Source organism: Eulemur rufifrons, chromosome 24, assembly GCF_041146395.1.
Source record: "Eulemur rufifrons isolate Redbay chromosome 24, OSU_ERuf_1, whole genome shotgun sequence".
NCBI classification, from domain to species: domain Eukaryota; kingdom Metazoa; phylum Chordata; class Mammalia; order Primates; family Lemuridae; genus Eulemur; species Eulemur rufifrons.
This window is the reverse complement of record NC_091006.1, coordinates 14,288,765-14,310,475: the sequence shown is the minus strand read 5'-3', so window position 1 is coordinate 14,310,475 and position 21,711 is coordinate 14,288,765. Positions and strand designations below refer to the sequence as shown.

The 21,711-nt window shown below is 51.1% G+C and overlaps 1 protein-coding gene across 3 annotated transcripts; it reads right to left on the bottom strand.

Annotated features, from left to right (window-relative positions):
• Positions 1 to 482: 482 nt before the first annotated feature.
• On the bottom strand, positions 483 to 11,141 carry LOC138374568 (sialic acid-binding Ig-like lectin 8). 3 transcript variants are annotated; one of them, XM_069457511.1, is made up of 8 exons: positions 10,671 to 11,141; positions 10,184 to 10,462; positions 9,917 to 9,964; positions 8,772 to 9,041; positions 8,060 to 8,156; positions 7,625 to 7,706; positions 3,053 to 3,077; positions 483 to 2,379 (listed from the first exon to the last, which is right to left on the bottom strand). In XM_069457511.1, the coding sequence occupies exons 1-8, from the start codon at positions 11,101 to 11,103 to the stop codon at positions 2,246 to 2,248; spliced, it is 1,368 nt and encodes a 455-aa protein (XP_069313612.1). In that variant the 5' UTR covers positions 11,104 to 11,141; the 3' UTR covers positions 483 to 2,245. The 3 variants fall into 3 exon arrangements, with proteins under 3 accessions (XP_069313612.1, XP_069313613.1, XP_069313614.1); XM_069457512.1 differs by having other exon boundaries at positions 8,060 to 8,150; positions 8,784 to 9,041; XM_069457513.1 differs by lacking the exon at positions 10,184 to 10,462.
• Positions 11,142 to 21,711: the final 10,570 nt, after the last annotated feature.

The window sequence follows — 21,711 nt, the reverse complement described above, 5'->3', positions numbered from 1 at the left end:
TGAAATGGGGGTTCACAGAGGTGGAGTCATTTGCCAAAGTCACACTCCTGGAACATGACAGAGGCCACAGTTCTCAACCTGGCTTCTCTGACTCCCAGACCCCTGCTCTCATACAGACTGGGACCCATCCTAATCCTGTTTGACTTCGTATTAACTTGATTGCATCTCCAAAGACCCTATTTCCAAACTAAGTCACATTGGCAGGCACAGGGGTTAGGACTTGAACATATATATCTCTTGGGGGACAATATTGAACCCACAGCACTGGGGGTTCATGATCAGGACTATGGGACCACCTGATGTTTCCCAGTGGCCATCTCCAGTTCACCCCCTCATGAGCTGCTGGATGCTGGTCCCTGCAGGGACATACTCGAGGCTCTGGAGCACCCAGCATGTGAACCTGTCCTCATGGTTCCCATGTCAGCCTTGCCCCCAATACCCAAGAGAAATGAAAACACCTCAACACAGTCTTGTGCAAATATGTTCACAGAAGCTGTATCCATAATTGCCAAAATGAAAGCAAATATTCATGACCAAAAAAACGTAGGTAAAGGAGCCGTGATATGCTCATACTGTGGAATCCTACTCAGCGATAACAGGGACTAGAACGCTGACACATAAAACAACATAGATTAATCTCAAAAAGTACAATGCAGTGTGAAAATAAAACCAGACACAAGAATACATACTGTATAATGCCAATTACATAATGTTTAAAGACATGGAAAAGTAATGTCTAATGACAGGATTCAGAGAGTGTCGGCTCTCAGGGCTGGAGATTGACTGGGCATGGGAGCCAGAATCTTTCTGCTGCGGTGGGAAATTTCCATATCCTTGACTGGGGTCCTGATTGGGGTACACAGGTGTACAAGTTTGGCAAAACTCCTGGAATCACCTGCTTAAGATGTGTGTATGTATGGTAGGTGAATTTTCAAGGAAAAATGAACAAACAACTTTCAATTAAAAGAGATAATACTTGGGTGATAACGAACAAATAATTGAAGATCTGCCAAAAAGTTTGGGCAGAGGTCCCCAGCCTTCATCTCCTCAACTGCACCTTTCTTGTCCCTAAGACTCTGGGCCATTTCCACCCCCTCTTTAGCAAATTTCAAGACCATTGAGGAATACTATTTCCTGCTAATTTATGGCCAAAGGGTGCCTGGCCTGCTGGTTGTTTGACTAAATGTTAGATGAGAGCAGAGACCTCAGAATCAGGTGGGGTTTAAATTCCAGCCCTGCTCTGAGTAGCTGAGTGGCCTTGAGCCAGCCCCAGTGAGGTTTCCATACAGGCACACCTTGTGGAATGATCAGGTCAGCAGAGTGAGTTTATCCGTCACTGAAACTGCATCAGATCAATCTGGTTCAAATTTTATGTAACAAAGTTTTGATTTGTTTTGCAGTTGCCACTGACCCCCAGTTTGAAGGTCACGTAACCTCAGTTTGCCCTGAGCATGCAACCACAGGCGGAACATTAAGTGCTTGGACCAAGGAGTGGGGACTGAATTCAGTAGCGCACAACACATGGAAGGATCCAGGTTCCAATCACATTGTGCCCTGGTGTCACCCCCATGGCAGGTTCCTATCACGCCTCATTACCCTCAGACTACAAAACCTGTCCTAATCCCTGCTCAGGGATACAGATTTGAGCCTGACTCTTGTCTCCTTGTTCGGCTGGCTGGAAATAAACCTTTCTTGCTGCAAAAACCTGGTGCTTCCATGTTTCCCTTTACACTGTGCGTGGGGAGAAGGACCCAGTTCGGTTTCTTAACATCGACTCAACTATTTTCTTTTTGGTAAGAACATTTATAATCCTGTCTTTTAGCTGTTTTGAAATATACATTAATCTCTCATTTGAGACAGCATGGATGAAACTAAAGGACATTATGTTAAGGGAAATAAGCCATGCACAGAGAGACAAATACCTTTTGATCTCACATGTGGAATCTCTAACAGTCTAACTCATAGAAGTAGAAAGTAGAATAGTGGATATCATAAGCTGGGAGGCAGGGCCGAGGTGGACAGAGAAATGGAAGACAGTGGTCAATGGGTACAAGGTTTCAGTTTCACAGGAAGAATAAGCTCTGGGGTTCTGCTGCACAGCATGGGGCTATAGAGGGCTTTGATTCTACGGGAATCAGCCTTTGATGTCTCCTTTGCCAAGAGGGGACAGGATCCCTCAAACAGGGCCCAGTCTTCACGGTTTCGCACTGTGGATCGTGATCTCCGAGTGCTCATTGCCTGTGGCCTACTGTTCCGGAGGGTCCTGAGGCTTCCTCTTCTGGAAGCTGAGGGACGCATACTGCACCTCTTCTTCCTGCCCTGAGAAGGGGGCAGCCACAGCTCGGGGAGCCTGGTCTGGGGGACTGTCATCTGCCTGGGCTTCGATCGGGGACACCTGAGTGAAGAGAGAAAGGAGGGAGTCAGAGCAGAACAATGGGGACAGGACGAGGCAGGGAGTCCAGGGAGGAAGTCCATGAGTTCCTTCATCCACTCGTCCTTCAGGCATTTTTGGTGGAATCTCCTTCATCCAAGCTTTCTATAAATATTTAGTACTTAATGAACACCTTTTTTGGTGTTTACCAATTTCATTAACTTCTCACAACAGCCCCATGAGGAAAATATCAAATTGCCTCCATTTTATAGATACGAGCACTGAGGTGGAGGCAGGAAGCAGCCTGCCCAACTCCCTGTTGCACCAGGGTCCAACCCAGTCAGTTCTTTCTGACCCCACAGCCTGGTGTCCCGCGGAGGCCCTAAGCTGGGTGCTGGATGTGCTGGGGTGGACAAGGTGGACAGGGGCCCTGACCTCTTGCAGCTCACTCTGTAACTGAGGGACGTGGAATAAATGACCATGAAACAAACACTCATTTGTGAGTTACTATATCATGGCCCAAAACACGGTCTGTGAGAAGTACAGGCCCTTGATTCAGACATGGCACCTGCCCTAGGAAGCTCACAGTATGGTGAGGGGTCCGGTGTAGGGACGACCCAGTCACAAGCATATCCCTCTGATAAGAAGAGGAATGGCTCACAAAAATGTCCCCACCCTAACTCCCTGGACCCTGGGGGTATGTACCCTTACATGGCAAAAGGGACATTGCCGATGGAGTCAAGTTAAGGACATTGAGATGGGAAGGTTATCCTGAATTATGTGGGTGGGCCCAGTGTGATCAATGTGTCTTAACAAGAAAAAGAGGGGGCCAGGTAGACAGTATTAGATGCTTCACTGGTCGCCTTATAGGTGGAGGAAGGCACCAGAGCAGAGGAACACAGGCACCTCTAGAAGCTGAAAGAGGCAAGAAATTGTGTCCTCCCCTGCAGCTGCCAGAAGGCACCTCCCTGCCAGCCAACACCTTGATTTTAGCCCAGGGAAACCCACTGTAGACATCCGACCACCAGACCTGTAAGATAATACATTTATACTGTTTGAAGCCACAGCAGAGAGTGATGGAGGCTGCCCACAAGGCCTCCTGCTTAACCTGAGCCCTTCTCAGCTGCTCCCCTAGACTATAAAAGATGTCCACAGAACTGTCAATGAGTTTACTCCTCCATTCTCCTTTGATTATTCAAATTAAGATATGCACGCGTGCACACACACACACACACACACTCACGCGCACCACTTTTCAGCACTGCTATTATCAAGATCACCACGATCTCCACTTGGCTAATCCAAATGACCATGTGTCAGTCTTCTCCATTCTGGACATTGCAGCAGCAGAGGACGCAGTTGCACGCCGTACCTGCACGGAGGCCCTTTACTCAACTGCAGGACGTCACACTTTTCCGGGTCCATCCGACCTCCTTGGCAAACCCTTTGCTGGTTACGCCACATCTCCCTGACCCCTAAATAGCAGAGATGCCCCGGACTCTTTACTTCTTCAACTTTGCTTTGTGATCTCACCCACTATGTTGGCTTCATGTCATCAATAGGCTGACGATCCCCAAATCCATAATTCCAGCCCATTCCTCTCTCCTGGTTATAAACTTTCATCCAACAGTATACTTGAAACTCTGACTCCCTTGTCCAAAGACACATAAAACTCAACCTATTTACACTGAACTTCTTCTTTTCTCCCCCAAATCTCTTTCTCCTTCAATATTCTTAGCCTCAGTGACTGGCACCTCCATTCTCCAGCAGCTCACGTAAAAAATCTAGGCGATATCCCTCACCCTCTCTGTCACTCACGGCCCACTCCTGAGTTATTAGCAATTCCCATGAGCCTTCACTTCAGATTCATCTGAAATCCAGTCCTGCCCCACCTCCATTGCCATCCTCCAGCTGCATCATCTCCTGCCTGGAATGTCCACCAGCCTCCTCTCTAACTCTCTGCCTCTGCTCTTCCTCTACCACCCTTGCTCTCTTCTGCACAAAACTCTCCAGATGCTCACAGTGGCTGCATGTTCAGACATGACGCATGCACAGGCTGGGCTTCTTCACACTCACTTCCTGCTCACGGCCCTTGCCTCCCTCTGTCACGGACCCGCTGTGGCTCCCCACTCCCCGGTCAGCCTCCTGTGTCTGAGCACTGCCCCTGCTCTTTCCTCTCCTTGGAGACTCTAGGACACACAATCGAATGCCAGACTCTGAGCTTCCTTCATGCCTTTGCTCAAAAATCATTAACAGAAACCACCAGTCAACCTATGAATGGTAGAAAAAAATTGCAAAGCATACATGTGATTAGACGTTAATATCTAGAATATATAAAGACTTCGCATACTTCAACAATCAAAACCAATTAAACCAGTTTAAAAACAGGCAAAAGATTCTCATAGACTTTTCTCTGAAGAAGATATATAAGTGGCCCAGGAGCACATGAAAAGATGCTTGGATCGCTAATTGTAAGAGAAATGGAATTCAGCACCATAGTGAGATGTCACCTCACACCCATTAGAATGGCTACTGTCAAAAACAAACAAATAAAACACAGAAAATACCAGCTGCTGGTGAGTATGTAGAGAAATGAGAACCCTTAGATGCTGTTGATCTGAAGTAAAATAGCCAACATGGAGAAGAGTATGGCAGTTCCTCAAAAAATTAAAAATAGAAGTAACGTAGGATCCATCATTCCTCCTTTTGGACATATATCCAAAAGGATTGAAAGCAAGATCTTGAGAAGATATATACACACCCTTGTTCACTGCAGCATAATTCACAATTGCCAAGAAGTGGAAGCAACCCAAATGCCCATTCGTAGATAAATGGATTTTAAAAAGCAGTGTGTATATGCAGAATGGAATATTAATAATTATTCTTTAAAAGGAAGGAAATGCTATCATATCCTCTAACAAGGCTGAACCCTGAGGACATATAATAAGTAAATAAGCCAGTCACAACAAGACAAATTCTGTATGACTCCACTTATTTGAGATATGTAGTCATCAAATACACAGAAACAGAAAGTAGCATGGCAGTCACCAGGGTCTCACTGGGAAGAGGAAGGCCAGGGTGGGGAAGTGAGGAGTTGTTATTTAGTGGGCATAGAGTTTCAGTTCTGCAAGATGAAAAATTCTAGAATCTGTTGTACAACTGTACACTTAAAAATGGTTAAGATGTTCAACTTTGTGTTGTGTCCTTTCTTTTTTAACCAAGACAGATAAATAGATGCATGAATGGATGGAAGGATGGAGAGACAGAGAGATAGATGGTAGATGCCTAGATATGTAGGTATATAGATAGATGACATGGAGGTCACAGGTAACAAAATACACCACAGGCCATCTCCATCACCTCAGGGCTTTCTATTTCCTGTAACCTGGATTTTCCCCAAATTATGTTCGTATTTTTCACATTTTCTTCATTTATTTGTTCTTTGGTTGGTTGGTTAATCATTGATTTGGGTATATTCCTCTGTCTAAAATAAGACTTCACTGAGCCCACGATTTTTAAATGCTTTTCGTGGATGGGACCCTGTCACGTACAGTGCTTGTCTCTTGGTAGGTGCTCAATAATTTTTCCTGCCCGAATTAATGAATGAAAGGACGTGTGTCACTCTGCTGCTCAGAATCTTCTACAGGAAGTGAAATGAGGACGGAGGAGTATTTGAGGATGGAAGAACAGCCCATGCAAAGAGGCAGAGGTGCAAATCGCCTTGTTGCGGATGACAATAGGGAAAAGCCCAGCATGGGTGGAGCTCAGAGCAGGGGGCGGGAAGTGGCTGGAGGGCAGGGCCGGGAAGAGGTGAAGAAGTGTGGTTCTCACCAGAGTCCAAAATGAAAAGGCAGCCAAAAAATCTCAGGATTGAGATGAATAATATTTCAATGCAACATTTTAAAAAATAAAATTAATGCTAAATATACACGGAGAACAAAAGTTTAGATAAACCTAGATTAGTGAGTGTGCTTTCCTGAGCGAATTGAAGGTCGAGGTGAAAGGAAAACATTTGCCCTGTTCAAATGTTTTTATGTATTTTTAGCGATCGGTGTTTCCCAGAACATTAAATCATTGAAATATTATCGAAAACTGAGTTTAAACATTTTATGTATAGCCAAACTAGAATTTATTCTATTATAATTTTGCTTTCCTGGCTCTACTGGGGGCAAAACAGAGACAATATTTTCAAAATCTACTTCTTTGCTTCCCTAATTCTCAACTGATAATGCTGCCCTGTAAGACAATTTCTCTTGATTAAGCGATGATCTTATATAATTATTAACTAACTTCAGTTTACCGGTCCTGTCATTGTATAAAATTTTGATATTTTACTCACCATGAATTTTTTCAATTCAATCTGTTAAAAAAATTACATTAATTGTCTCAATTACTGAGATTTTTGGCAACCCTTAATTTTGCATCCAAATCAAGAGTCTCACTCACCTCACCATAATTCCATCCCTAGGGGACATGTAGGTACTCTAAGAGGCCAGAATGCCAGGGCTGCAGGCTGAGGAGTTGGAGCTTTATTCTCTAGATCAGGGGTGGGCAAGCTACAGCCCTTGGGTCAGACCCCACCCACTGCCTGATTTTGTAAGTAAAGTGTTATTGGAACACAGCTAAACTCATCATTTACACATGGTCTATGGCAACTTTCATACAACAACAGAGTTGAGTAGCTGCAGCAGAAACTATATAGCCCACAAAATCAAACATATTTACCATCTGGCCTTTACAGAAAATGTTTCCTGGCCTCTGTTCCAGCAGTGTTGGAGGTGGGGGAGCAGCTGCTCAAATGAAGGGGGACTGGGCAGTGATGGCTTTTGGACAATCCCTCCAGGCAGGGAAGGGGAGGTGAGAGGCAGGGAGGTGAGGGGGTCCAAGAAGAGAACCTGAGGCCTCAGCAATGAGAGGGGTCAGGATGGAGGGTGGGGACCAATGCTGGCTGTTCTTAGGGGGAAAATGGGCAAGATATGGTGAAGTTTTGGCCATAGGAGAAGAAGAAAGCACATACAGGAGGTAACTCTTCCAGTGTGCCTGGCTGTGGAGGAAGCAGAAGGGATGGGCTTCCGTGCTGTGAGTACCATGGGGAATGCTGCAGGGGGGAGCAGCTTTTAGGTAGGAGGAGGAGATGAGGAGGCAACTTTGGCCATGCCCAGCTGAGCAATCCTGGAGGCCATCCTGTGGGAGGTGTCCAGGCTGGAAGCTGGATGTGGAGACACCCATGTCACTTACCGGAGAGTCTGGGACCCTGACAGCGTCTGCCTCCTCCACACCTGTGTCCCCCACACCGGCTGCTGCTCTTGCCGCCTTCCTCCTGTGGGACCTCACGCTGAGAGGGGAGACCAAAGAGCCTTCAGTCTGGGCAGATCGGGGCACAGTGGGCAGGGTGATCCCACCTTTGTTTCCTAGTAAGGGACTGCAGGGGTGACCGTGGTGGGAGAGAGGTTTCCAGTCCCAGAGATGCCAATACTGAGAACACAAGCACCTCCCTGCTGGATAGGGGGGCCCCAGGTTTGCCATAGACTAGGAGCCCCCAAAACAAGGGCACTCATGAAATTCTCACTGTGCACCCCTGACCTTCTTCTTGCCCTTTTGTCAAGCTCGTGACCCCTCCAGGTCCCTCCAGCTCTGGCTGCAGGGGCTCTGTTCCCCGTCTGCCCTCCCCCGAAGGTCAATGCTTACACGATGAAGATGATGCAGAAGGACAGGAAGACCAGGGCTGTGGCTCCAGCTCCCCAGACAGCCCCCAGCGTCACCCCTGAGGCAGGCCGCACTTTGCCTGCAGATGTATGAGAGCCATTCTGGTGACTCAACTCCAAGACCTGGGTCTCTCCTCCTCCCACCCCTGTAGGGCCCTGGGCTCCTACTCCCCTCCCCCCATCTCAGAGGAAAAGAACAGGGATGGAGGGGAGGAACGGGGAGGCTGCTGCTGGGACCAGTGACACATGGAAGTGCTGGGAACAACCATACTTTATTTAAGATTTTGAAATTTTGTTCATCATTGATTTTATTGTGTTCAATTTTATTGTTTTAACAAGATCATTGCATCGCAATATTACTTTGCTTGATTGCTGACTAGTTTGTCCTTTTGTCTTCTAAAATTTTGTGCCCAAGCTGAGTTCCTGATGTGTCTCACCCTAGTCCCAACCCTGTAGAGCAAGGACCTTGTCTCCCCAAACACACCTGCCCAGGCTCCAGCCCCTCCCCTCCAAGGTCCACCTCCTCCCCTCGCCCCACCCCAGGCCCCTTGCCAGGCAGGAAGAGGACACTGATGCTCTGGGTCGCAGGGAAGTTCCAGGCCTCACAGCTGAGCCTCTCTTTGTAGCTCAGGGGGCTGCTGGGTTGTCAGTGAGGGTGGGGCAGGTCTGCTCTCCTCTATTCCTCCCCCACCCACCTGTGTACTCACTCGGCAGGGAGAGGCTCAGGGAGACGTGCTGGGAGCCCAGAGGGTTCTGAGCTCGGCAGGTGAATTCTCCTTCGTCCCTTAGGTGCACTCGAGGCAGCTCCAGCTCCCCAGGGCCCGAGGGCTGCGAGGGGTACAGGGTCAGTCTCCCCCAGGTCCAGCTGACTCTGGCAGGGGGGTTGCTGTTGACAGCACAGACCAGGCGCAGGGACTGGCCCTCCAGGACTGACACAGATGAGCCATTCCCAAGGCCAGTGATTTCTGTAGAGAAAGAGACAGAGGGTCAGAGAGACAGAGAGAGGTGCAGACAGGAAGGAAGGATGGAGAAAGCCACCGGTGAGGGGAACAGACACACAGAGACTGCAGTTGAGGAAAACATACACTTTCACCCCTCCCTGTTGGGAAGGTAACTTGTACAACCTCAATCCAGAAACACTTGATCATATTTCTCAAAATTAAAGAAAACTTAGGACTCAAATGTTCTTAGGAATTTATCCCACAGACATACACACAGGTGTCAAAGGAGATACAAGATATTCCTTGCAGTGTGTCTCTTGGTAAGATAAAAAAAAAAAACTGCCATGATTTTCCATTAGCGTAAGATGCTAGATATAGAATCAGAGTCCACCCATGCAGCGGGACACCACACAGTCCCAGAGGAACACGGGGACAGTCTGCACTACTGACGTCAGACCACCTCTGAGGTCCTGCAGGTGAACAGACCAAGGCTCGGAGCAGCCTGTGAGGACAATGGTGGGTTCTGGGGAGGGGGACGGGCCTCTGAGGACAGACCCTGCTGTGCATTTGGAATTGTCGCCCATGTGACTGTATCACCCACCCAGAAGTACTTTTTATTGGGAAATAAAAAGATGAGGATGGAGGAGTGTTCAGGAAACAGATGACAAGGGGCCTGGAGGCTGGTTCTGCTGTGAGTGTCGCCCTGTCCTTGTTATGAGCTGAGGGGCTGTGGAGGAGTCTGAGGGGAGGGAGGGGTCGTGGGAGCTGAGGGTGGGCAGGGGTCCTGGGGTCACCACAAGGGGGTCTCAGGTGACCAGGGTGAGTCCCGGGTGAGGAGGACGCGCCTGCCCTGACTGAAGAGGCCCTGCTCCCACAGCCCAGGGAGGGCCCCGTCCTACCTGTGCCGTCTCCTCGGAGCACAGTCACGGTCAAGTTCTGAGGAGAGTCTGGGGCAGAAAGACATGGCAGCCCCGCGTCACTGCTGAGGGCTGGGTGGACGCTGGCCTCTGTCCCCAGAAGCCACATCAGCGGGGAGGGTGGAGCCAGCAGCCACCTGTCCCTCCCCCCTGGATGCCGGGCCCCAGCACCTCGTGTGCAGCCCTGACCCCATCCCACTGCCCTGGGGACCCCCGGCAGGACCTCAGGCTTCCCAGCCTAGCTCTCACAGGACACGTTGAGATGGACGGTCCTCCTTCTGGTCACACTGGCCCCACGCAGGGTCACCTGGCAGGTGAGGCTGGTGCCGTGGTCCTGGGGCTGAGGGATGAGGGTGAGCACCGAGGAGAAGCCGATGGTGGGGCCCTGGGCAGCCGCAGAAGCCCCCTCCCAGGAGATCCTGGGGGACGTCCCCTGCTCACAGGCCCAGGGCACAGAGCAGATCAGGTTCGTGGGGCGGCCAGACGCCAGGGTCCCCAGGGGGAGGATGTCAGGCATGTGGGTCAGGTCTGGGGAGGAGAGGGGGACATGCAGGGTCAGGAGGGAGGGTCTGAGGTGCGGCCCTGAGAGGAGCTCAGGCTCTGGTCCAGCTCCTCCCCTGAGCCCCACAGGCTGCACCCCCAGCCCCTCCCAGGATGAGGGTCCCAGCCCAGCCCTGTCCTGTCCTGCAGGCCCCACCACCGCCCCCCGTGGGCACCCCTGCAGCCCAAGTCTTACCTGTCACATGCACAAAGAGCATGTTAGATGAGTAACTCCATTTCACATTGCTTCCTCTCTCTACCCGAAAAAAGTATGACCCTTGGTCCCTCCTTGTGGCGTCTCTGATGCTCAGGGAGCAGTTGTTCCTCCTGAGATCCCTGAGGAGGTGGAATCGGCCCTGGGTCTCCTCCTGCACTTTCCTAGTTTGGTTGTTTGTGGCCACTGGAGCATCTCGGCCTGTATCAGCCCCTTCCTGGAACCAGTAGCCATGAACTGGGTCAGAGTCACTCCAGCCGTCCCGGGGGTAGGAGAAGGAGCAGGGCACATGGACACACAGGCCCTCTTGCACCGTCACCACCCTCTGCACTTGCAGACTGTAACCTTCCCCGTACCCTCCCCGTCCCTCCACCCCCGCCCTCCCCCAGAGCAGGGCCAGCAGCAGCAGCAGCATGTCGGGGGCAGGTGCCAGGGCCGCCGGGGAAAGGCTGCTCCTCGGGGCTCTTCTCTCGGGAACTGAGAGCTCAGGACTTAGAGGAGGCCCCACAGGAAGGTCAGAACCGTGACCCTCATCAGAGGAGGAACTTCACACCCAGGCACTGTCAGGCCCTGGGCAGCCCTTGGAGATAGACTGTCACCACCCACGTCCACTCCTGGGGACTCTGTGCCCAGAGAGAGCAATAGTCACCCAAGTTCCCACCCCATGCAGGGCCTGAACCCATCTCCTGCTTCCCTGACAACACCCTTCCCTTTGGGGTACATTTTCTGGAAGGTGACAATGGGTCCCATCTGGCTGAACCCCTGAGTTTTGGGCTGTGGACAGTTGCGGAGGGCAGGGGTGGGGCTCAGGGACACGGTGATGGGGGAGGCCCAGGAGGGGTGGGCAGCAGCCTCCTCCCCCCTCAGCAACAACGCGTGGGCATCACTTCTCTGCACGTTGAGATCGGCACACCAGACCTGGATCCTGTCCGCATGGAGTCACCGTCCAGGGGGAGACAATGAATCTCCTGACCTCTGAGCTTCCTGTGACAGTAGGTTCACAGGGGACACACAGGCAGGGTGGGGGTGGCTCCCCCCAGCCTGGAGGTGTAGTGTCAGGAGACTGAGCACAGGGACATGGGGTGCAGGGTGAGGATTCCCCAAGGGCACAGAAGGGAGATCGGCTCAGGGGAGGCCTGGGGACCTGAGGCTGTGGTTGTGTTCAGTGCGACTTTGCAGGAGAGAAAGTGAGAAGGGAAGGCAACATTTCTAAAGGGGTAGAAACTTCTCTTTTTGTCAAGACACTGTGGGCATCAGGTCAGATTTTCTCACCACTGTCACCTCACTCAGCCACACGTCTGGCTCCTCCAGAGCATGCCGGGTCCCCGGCCCCCAGGGCTTTGCTGCAGGTTCTGCTCCCAGAACTGTCCCAGGGAACGGGAGACATGGAGCTGGGAACACCAGCCTTGGGGCTGCCCACCCTCAGGGATGGTCAGGGTTAAGGGGGAGAAGAAACTTGCGCTTGAATTCAGTGGAAGATGATTTTAAACTGTGTGGCTGAAGGCTGAGAGGAAGTGGGGGAAGTTGTGAGAGGGGAAGAAACTGACCTGGGTCAGTTTTGGTTCAAACTGTTTCTGGGGGGAAATACAAGACATGTAGATAAAAGTGCCCTCAAATGAACCAATCAGTGATTTACAGAAATGAGCACCCAGGACCACCTATTTTTCCCCCTTGCTGTGTGATCCAAGCCCCACTCCCTCCTGGAGGAGCCCCTAACGCACAGTAATGCTAATTATCTCCCAGCTGTTTTTTTTTTTTTTATATAATTTACATCTGAGCATGCTGCCTGGAATCCTGTGGCTTTGAGAATGTTTTCCTGAAGCCTTCGACACATAGAAATTTATAGCCTTTTCTTCCACTCAACCTCATGGATTTTCCCGTCCCCTGCTGTGCTCTGACTGCCCCGTACCCTGGGGTGTCCCTTGGCTGTGAGGACTGAGGAGGGACGCTGCAGGGTTTGAGCAGCCACAGCCGCCCCCACCACCATTTCCTGCATTTCCAGCTGGCGTCACCTCCCACAGCCTCATTGCCCCCTGGGCCCCTTCCTTGCCCAGCCGCTCTCTCCCAGCAGGGAAGTTGCAACAGTGCAGTGGTCAGAAGGGGTGTCCTGTGGCTTCTCATTTTCCCAAGGTCCCCAATTTGCAAATGAAATCAGAAAATCAGAGCAGGCAGATGAGACATGGGGAAGCCACAGAGAATCTAACTGTGTCCCAAAGAGGAACTTGTGATCTACTTATGACCCATGAGGGCCGGAACATCCTCTGGCCCCACTTCCCCAGTTTGGAGAGAAGGCACTGAGGTCCCGCCTGGGATGTGCTACGGCCTGAATGTCTGTGACCACGCCCTCCCCAGATCCACAGGTTGAAATCCTGGCTCCAAAGGTAATGGGCTCAGACGGTGGGGTCTTCAGGAGGTGATGGGATCATGACACCGGAGCCCTCATGAATGGGATTTGCGTCCTTATAGAAGAAACCCCAGGGAGCTTGTTTGTACCTTTCACCATCTGAGAACACAAAGACAAGGAGGCCCTCATGAGACACCAAATCTGCTGGCATCTTGATCTCGCACTTCCCAGCCTGGAGAACTGTGAGAAATAAATTTCTATTCTTTATAGAAAAAAGGCAGCTTATGATATTTTTATAGCAGCCTGAGTGGACTAAGACACTGACTTGCCCAAATGACATGGGTGGCCTGTCTCATGTACCATTATCTGCTCAAAAGACACTTGATCAAACCTGGTCTGTCCAGGATTGACTGTGCTGGGAGAGAGGAAGCTTGTGTTAATGTGAGAGAGAAGAATTGTCAAGTTTCTCCGTGGAGATGATGGAAGAAATTTCTTTCATTCATTCATTCATTCACTCACTCAGAAGCCAGGTACTAAGCATTAATGCTGTGCCTCGATGTTTCTGGGAAAGGGGTGAATGGGACAGACCCAGTCCTTGCCTTTGAACAGACCAACATCTGGTTTGGAGACAGACAAGTCAGTGACATTTCCAAGGTCAGAGGGTAGGTGGCTGTGATGGGGAGGCACAGACTGATGATGGGGGATCTTGCTCTTCTGGAGTGGAGGGTGAGTTCTCAGGAAGGAACGGGCACAGGAGACATGGTAGGGACTCTCAGGCAGTCACTGTAGATATGAAGGCCCTGGAACCCCGGGAATCCCTGGACTCTCAGGTGCTGTGTTCTCATCCCTCTCTCCCTCCCACTGCCCTGGAGACCTTCACGAAGCTACCAAGCTCTGCCCTCTGTGTATGAGCAACCCCACCGGTCCCCCAGCGGGGTCAGAGCACCGCCCACAGGAGATGTCATTCTGCCCAGGACGGACTCTGGCTCCTGGGGATCCCTAAGTTTGACTGATAGCGCTGTCCGTGGTGCTGATGTAGAGTTGAGCCCTGATTTGGAGCTGTCTGCAGCCTGGGGAGGGGCTGATCACAGAACAGTGGCCCTAGGTTGGAGTCAACGTGTCAGATGTGCCTGGGAGAGTGTAGGTCCCCCTGGAAGGTGGCACGCGGAAGAGGGGATGGCCTGTCTTTGTGTGCCTTACCCTTCTGTCTCCATTCAGCAATGTCCTGTGGACAATGCCAGGCTGTTGTCATGCTCCAGGGGCAGCAAAGGGGAAGGTTCCGTGCAGCCCCTCTACACACATGTTCCCCGTTCATGCTGTCGACATCCCTGACTGAGAGAGACAATCCCCCTCAACAGATAGAGGGGGCATCTGACACTCAGGCCCCTGAGCAGCTGTAGGAACTTGTCTCCAAATACAGCCCCTAACAATCCCAGTCCACCCTGTGCAAAGACAGTGTTCCTCTCATTACAAGATGGAGTTTATTGTTATTATTATCTCCTCTTCTTGAATCTGGATTGGGCTCATGACTGCTTTGACCAACAGAAGGTGGAGGAAAAGATGTTCTGAGACTTCCATGGATCAGACAGTAAGCAGGCCTGGAAGCTTCCACCCCAGCTTATGGATCCCGAAGTTTCTGTGTGAGCGTTATCAGGGCACTCTTAAAAAAGACATGCTATATGGAATAGAACTTGGCTGTCAGACATCCAGCCCCAGTCCAGGCCACGACTTCAATGCAACTGCCTGAAAGAGTCCGAAGAAAACCTAGTAATGAAACTGTCCAGCTCAGCCCCAGCCAATCTGCAGCACTGTGACATACAGGGAAAAGATTGCCTTGGCCACTGAGTTTGGGGATGGTTTGATGTGCAGCAGTACGTAACTAAAACAGTAGCCCACATAAATCATTGCTAATAGGGAAAAGGGAAAGTTGGGGGTTTACTTGCCTGACTAATTTATCTACATGTTATATTTAAAGGACGACTTGTAAATGGTAATTTAAAGTCTTCGGGGAAGATACCTGTTGAGACTTTGGACTCCATCAACTCAGCCAGGCTGGAACCCCATTTCCCGGAATCTCCTTCCTCATTTGCTTCCAGGTTACAGTTGACATAAGAGAGGAAGGAAATTGAAGCAGGAGCCACAAGGCTCTGAGCGTCAGTGGACGGCCAGTTGCTACTGCAGGTCTCACACATTGCAGCTGATCGCTGGCCCACCTCTTAGTAGCTGCTCAACTTCTGGGCAGCAAGGAGGGTGCTGGGAACAGCCACTGGCTGGGCTTCAGGGAGCAGAGAACCATTGAGTGACACATGCATTGTTGACACAGGTATCCAAGACAGTGTGCAGTGACATGCAATGAATCCAGGAAAATAGCATCCCTAACATTTCTCTCTCGCTAACACATTGTCTCAGCTCCCTTTGACCTGCCAAGTAGAGTCATTTGCATATTCATGGGAGCCCCATCTTCCTAGGGCAAAGGGCAGGAAACACCTCAGCACTCAGAATGCTCAGCGTCCAGCTGTGTGTGTTTCTATGTGAGTGTGTGGGTGTGAGAGAGAGAAACTCTGAATGTGTGAGGGAGACAGTGGGAGAGATTGAGTCTGTCTGTGTGTCTGTGAGTCTGCATGTGCTGAGCAGTGGCCTCCTAGGACAGTGTGACAGTTAATTTTATATTTCAACTTCATGGGCCCGTGAGGTGCTCAGATAAAACATTATTTCTCAGTGTGTCTGTGAGTGGATTTCCAGATCATATTAGCATATGAATTAGTGCATCGTTTAGGTAGATGGGCATCAACTACACCTCTGAGGGCCTGAATAGCAAAAAACTGGAGCGAGGGAGGGTTCCTTCCTTCCTGTCTTCTTGGTGGAGCTGGAACATCAGCCTTCTGCTGCCCTCAAGCAACACTGACACCACTGGCTTTCTTGGTCCCTCAGCTTGCAGATGGCAGATTGCGGGACATCTTGGGCTCCGAGATTACCTGAGTCAATCCCTCGTAATAAATTTTCATGTGCATATATACATACATACTTGTGTACATATATGTACCCCATAATGGAAGGAGTTCTGTTTTTCTAGAGAAAACTGACTAATACAACCAGAAGGGGAAATATAGGAAAGTCTCACGGACCACTTTCCCTGTTTGACTTTATTTCCATGAGAAATAGGGCCCAGGGAAGGGCTGTAAGCATGAGAGCCCAGGGGTGACACGGTCACATCTGTGTTTTCAGGTGCCCATTCTGGCTGCTCTGGGGAGAGGGGGCAGGAGGGGCAGCTGCAGGTAACAGGACAGCGAGCACGAGTTGTGGCCACTTATCATCCTGTATGTTGTAGACGGGGACTCCTGTCACTCAGTGGAGAACAACCTCATTCATTTTTGTAGCCCCTGAGAATATTGAGCCCGGCTCTGCAACAGCAGATGATACAAATGCAGAAATACAAAGCACAGATTTAGGGGGGAAAGGTAACAGATCTAGTATACTATAGGCACCAGGTTTTGGTAAAAACAGTATAGCGTTAACAAGGTAACTTTCTTTTTTCTTTTCTTTAAGATGGGGTCTCACTCTGTTGTCCTGGGTAGAGTGAAGTGGAATCATCATATCTCACTGCAACCTCAAACTCCTGGGCTCAAGTGATCCTCCTGCTCAGTCTCCTGAGTAGCTGGGACTACAGGCAGATGCCACCACACCCAGCTAATTTTTCTATTTTCAGTAGAGACAGGATCTTGCTCTTACTCAGGCTGGTCTCAAACTCCTGACCTCAAGCAATTCACCTGCCTCAGCTTCCCAGAGTGCTAGGATAACAGGCACGAGCCACACCGCCTGGCCACAGGTAACTTTTGAGTGGTGGGAGGACAAGGTCCTGAAGTATCATCTCCCCATCAGAGGGCTGGGACAGGGAACAGGAGGGGACAGGGATGGGCAGGGGAGTGGGAGGTGCACAGATGGGGAGAGGGGCAGACAGGACACAAAGGGGCTGGCAGTGGGGTGTGAGTGGACAGTTTCCAGAGAAAAGCTGAGAGTGATGTCCCACATCTATCCCTGAGGGGTTGGTATCCACACCTCAGTTGCTCTCTTGAGAAGGAAGGGCTCAGGCAGGCCTCCCAGCCCAGCTCCCCTGGGGGCTCCACACCTGCACAGCCAACACAGGTCTCAGATCACAGTTGGTCAGTTTAATTCTGGCTCCAGGTGGGTCAGGACAGCTCAGCCCCACCAGGAACTCAGGAGCTCATTACTAGGTTTCCCTGGAGAGAGGCAGGTCTGTTCACCTGCTGCAGCAGCTCCAGGTGAGGCCACAGGGGAAGAGGAACCAGCCCCCATGTGGGTCCCTCCATCAGGATGAGGACCAAGGACCCAGGAGGCCTCCCGCTTTCCAGTCACACATCCTCAGCCAGAGGAGCTTCCTGGGGAAGGGGAGAGGAGGTGAGGTTCTGTGCCCAGGCCTCAGCCCTTCACAAAGCCCAAACACTGACCGCACTGCCCACCCCAGCACCCCCATCTCCATCCTCTACGTGGGGCAGCTCCAGGACCCCGGGTGCTGAGAGCTGGGAAGGATTCAGGGCTTTTCCCTCCTGGGACCAGCTCAGTGTGGCAGGGGGGTTGCTCTCGGCCACACAGACCAGGCACAGGGACTGGCCCTCCTGGCGGGCAGGAAAATGCCATTGCTCAGGGTCTTCAGGGCTGGGTGAGAGAAAGAGAGTGCAGGAGGCTGAGCTGAGACACCTGTCTCTCTCTTACCTCAAATCAAACAGAAACAGAAGACACCTGACTATTTGACCCATACTCAGGAATAAACAGCCCATGAGTCCACACAGCTGAAAGCCCCTGGAGGGAAAGAGGCTGAGCTGAGGTTGGAAGGAGGGGCAGTTGGTCACAGAGCATCGTGGGTGGAGAAGAGGAGAAAGGCACTGAGACAGCCTACCAGGTGAAGGGACCTGCAAGTATATCCAGGGTCTTCCAGGGGGACACGCTGGGACATGGTGCGGTGAGGAGCTTGGACTGAGGGGGCTGGGAGAGCACGGGGAGCTCTGAGCAGGGAACGGCAGGGTGGGCTGTGGGTGCAGGAAAATCTCTCTGGGCCTGGGTGCTGTGAGGGGCACAGCTTGAGGGGAGGGCTGCAGGGGGCAGCTGGGGAGGGGGAGGGAGCAATGGCCAGGACAGAAAAGGCTGTGGGGACGGAGGAAGGGGATGGGGCAGGGAGGGGAGGAGGAAGGGCATGAAGGGGGATATTTTAGAAGAATGAAGGATACAGGACCCACTGAGTCCTGAGCAGAGTGGGTGGGAAAAGGAGGCATCTGGAGTAAGTCCTGGGTTCTGCCTGGGGTGACTGGGGGGTGGAGGCACCATGTGCAGGAGGAGGCTGGAGGGGCAGCAAGTCGGGGAGGCGTCAGGGCAGAGCTCAGGGCAGAGCCAGAGGAAAGGACTAGCTCACTGGGGCACACGGAGGGCCAGAGGCAGCCCAGGGCACAGGCACTATCCTGGGACTGTCTGGTCTCAGGGTCACTCAGTGTGGGAAGAACAGGCTGGGACAAACAAGAGAAAACCCCAACAGGAAGCCAGAGCGTGTGGACGAAACAGTTATTGTGCATGTGAGGGAAGCTGCAGACCCGCTGCTGCCCGAGATAGGAGGTTCTTGGAGATGAGCCTTCCCCACTTCCTTCCCCTGCAGACCACAGCAAGGTCTAGAGAAAGCAAAACACTCCCCAAAGTCCCGCTGGTGCACGTGTCTCTCTTACGTGGAAGAGTTTATGAAAAATTGGAATTATTTCTGCCTTGCACATGGGGAAGAAATTGCCAGTGAATTTGATCCCTGGAAATTAATATTTGCTACTAAATCAATTCCTTAATGAGTAAAGGGCTATTTGGGTTGTTTGTTTCTTCTTGAGGTCATCAAAGTTAATTATGATTTTCTAATAGTTTTTCTATAACATCTAAATTTTATCATTAATTAGCACATGTTTGCATGAAGTATCCTTTTGTAGTGTTTTAAAATTAAAGATATCGGAGCAGAACATACTGTCCTGCTATTCAGATCATGCACATATGCTTGGTCAATTTTCACGAAATGGAAACATTCTTGTAACAGCGGTGCAGATCAGGAAGCCCCACCGCTCCCGTTCCTAGTTCCTACCCCTCCCTGCAGAGCAAGCCCTATAATGACTTTTATTTCACATAATCGCAACCTTTCTATGTGTACTCTTCTGCGTCTGCCTTCTCGTGCTCACTTTTGTAAGATTTCTCCCTGCTCTTTCACATATCAGTAACTCTCACTGCTGAAAGAATTGCACTGTGTGCATGTACCACACAGGATGCAACGCTCCTACTTTAGGGAGATATTTAGATAATTTCCAGTTGCAGGCTTTGATAAAGAGCTGCTGTGAACATGTCTTCTGGTATGTACATTCACTGTGGCTGGGTATGATTTTTGGAGTGGGATTTCTCAATAACCTCAACTAAATCTGGGTGGTAGAAGGTGGTGATCTCTGCTAACCCTGTGACATGGCCCCTGTGGTATGTACCGGCTTCTCCTATAGAATTCTAGATTGTAGCCAGGTCTGTCCACCAGATGAGTGAGCACATGTGCGTATCGGACTGTCTCAGTCACCATTTTCAGAGTTTTCTCGGCCCAACTTTCTTTCCATAGTCCTGCTTCTGGAGAACAGGTAAGTATTTAGGGGCATAGAATTTTTAGAGCCACCCTACAACCTTCAGTTTCTTTCCTACCTGATTTACTTAAAAGTGTATGACATTATGTTTTATTGGTACCTGATTTTTATTGTCGCTGGTGAAATTTTAGTTCCTGTTATTTAAATGTCATGTGTTCATTAGTACACCAAGTGACTTGGCACCCCTGGCATCAGGGTACGTTGACATCAGGACCTTCCTTCTGGAGGGGTAAGGACCTAGCACTCAGGAACCCACACCTTGTACTGGGACCTGCATGGGCTGATCTGCACGTGTCATACCATCCCTGTGAGCTGGCGCTTGTTATTCCTCACTTTGCAAGCAGGAAACTGAGGCACAGAGAGGTGAAGTGATTTAGTAATCAGGATTCAATCCAAGCTTTTCTTATTCTAAAGCATGTATTTTTTTTCCTATAGTAGAGAAGTCCCCAGAAATAATTTCTCACCTATTAAGGAGAGATACATTTACTCCATAAGAACAAGTGTGTGCCGTGTCCCTTCCCCAGAGAGGCGTTGGGCTCCAGGACCAGGCCAGAAGCCCTGGGTGGTTCCTTACCCACATCTGTCCACTGGGTACAATTAAAATTGATCTCACATGTTTCTTTCTGCTATTATAATGTGACTACTAGAGATTTTGTGTTAGGTACGTGGTTCACATTCAGCTAGAGTCATTCTGGGGAGCCTAGTGGGTGGAAGAGGGAGCAGTGCACAGAGTCACTCAAGCCCTCCTTCACTGTCACTGTCTGGCACTTCCAGCTGGAATCTCAAATCCTGAGCCAGGATTTCCGGTGGGGAAATGAGTATTGCCCAGCCAAGCCCCCACCCCTAGCAACTATCCACGGAGTCATCAAGAGGGTTCACTGTGTTCCTACAAGTGCAGGCTCAGAACAGCCTGGTCTGGCCCACAGTGGACCTCGCAGCCCACGTAGTGATCAGCGGCCAGTCTGTGAGATGGGACGGCAGAGAGGATGGAAGGAGAAAAGGGAAGTGGAACGTCTGCTGCTCCTCCTGCACCAGCTCTGATTTCCCCTCCCTGGGACAGGACAGGTCCCTCTGCTGGCCGTGGCCCTCACTGCTCCCGCAGCCTGGGCACGGGCCTCCCACCTGTGCAGCGGAGTCTCCTGGGGGCCGGGCTGAGGTGAGGCAGACCCCGGAGGGGGTACCCGCGGTGCCAGGCGGGCAGAGACACGAACACAGCCTGGTGTGATCGGGCTGAGCCAGCGGGAGCCCAGGGAAGCAGTGAGGATCTGCCTGGAGGACGGGACAGATGAGCGGGGAGGAAAAAGGTGAGCAGGGTTGTCGGGGAGGCGCGTTCACCCCACAGAAGCAAGCAGCATGGACGGAGCCAACGACAGTGCAGGAAACAAGAGTGAGAATAAACAATGACAAAACTCTGCCCACAGTGAGCTTATGTCCTAGTATCACTGAGTAGGAAGAAGTGCTCCAAAGTGTACACTGGGGAACGTGAGAGAAAAATAAAGCAGCATTAATCAGGACTGAACGGTCAGGGTGAGAGAGTAGCGTGGGTTTCTTGGCGGGTCGGGAGAGCCCTGGCTGAAAGGAATTTTGGTGCCCAAATGCCCATGGCACCGCCCGCCGCTTCTGATTGGCTCAAGCCCTCAAAAATCTGCTGGGTTCATAATGGGGGGGAGGGACTTGCACTCTCAGCTCCTAATTGGCTCTAGCAGCTGTGCCTCAATTCCCAGAGGCACGTGACCGCGGGCGCAAAGCTCCATCTGCCTTATTGATTGGCTGAGGAAGAGCATGCAGCTGCTGATTGGCTAAAAGTAGGCCTATGCAGTCCCTGATGTGGACGCGCTCTCCGTGAGGCTTGCTGGCAGGACCCACAGTGACTGTTGGGCGTCCACACGACCTTCCCTGCTCACAGGACAGATGGTGACTGGCCCTATGGGGCGCTAGCTGTCTTGCTGGTGTCCCTGGCATTCGTCGGGTGAGGGACCTGCCTTGGCGCTCCACAAACTGGACTTCCTGGAGAGCGGGG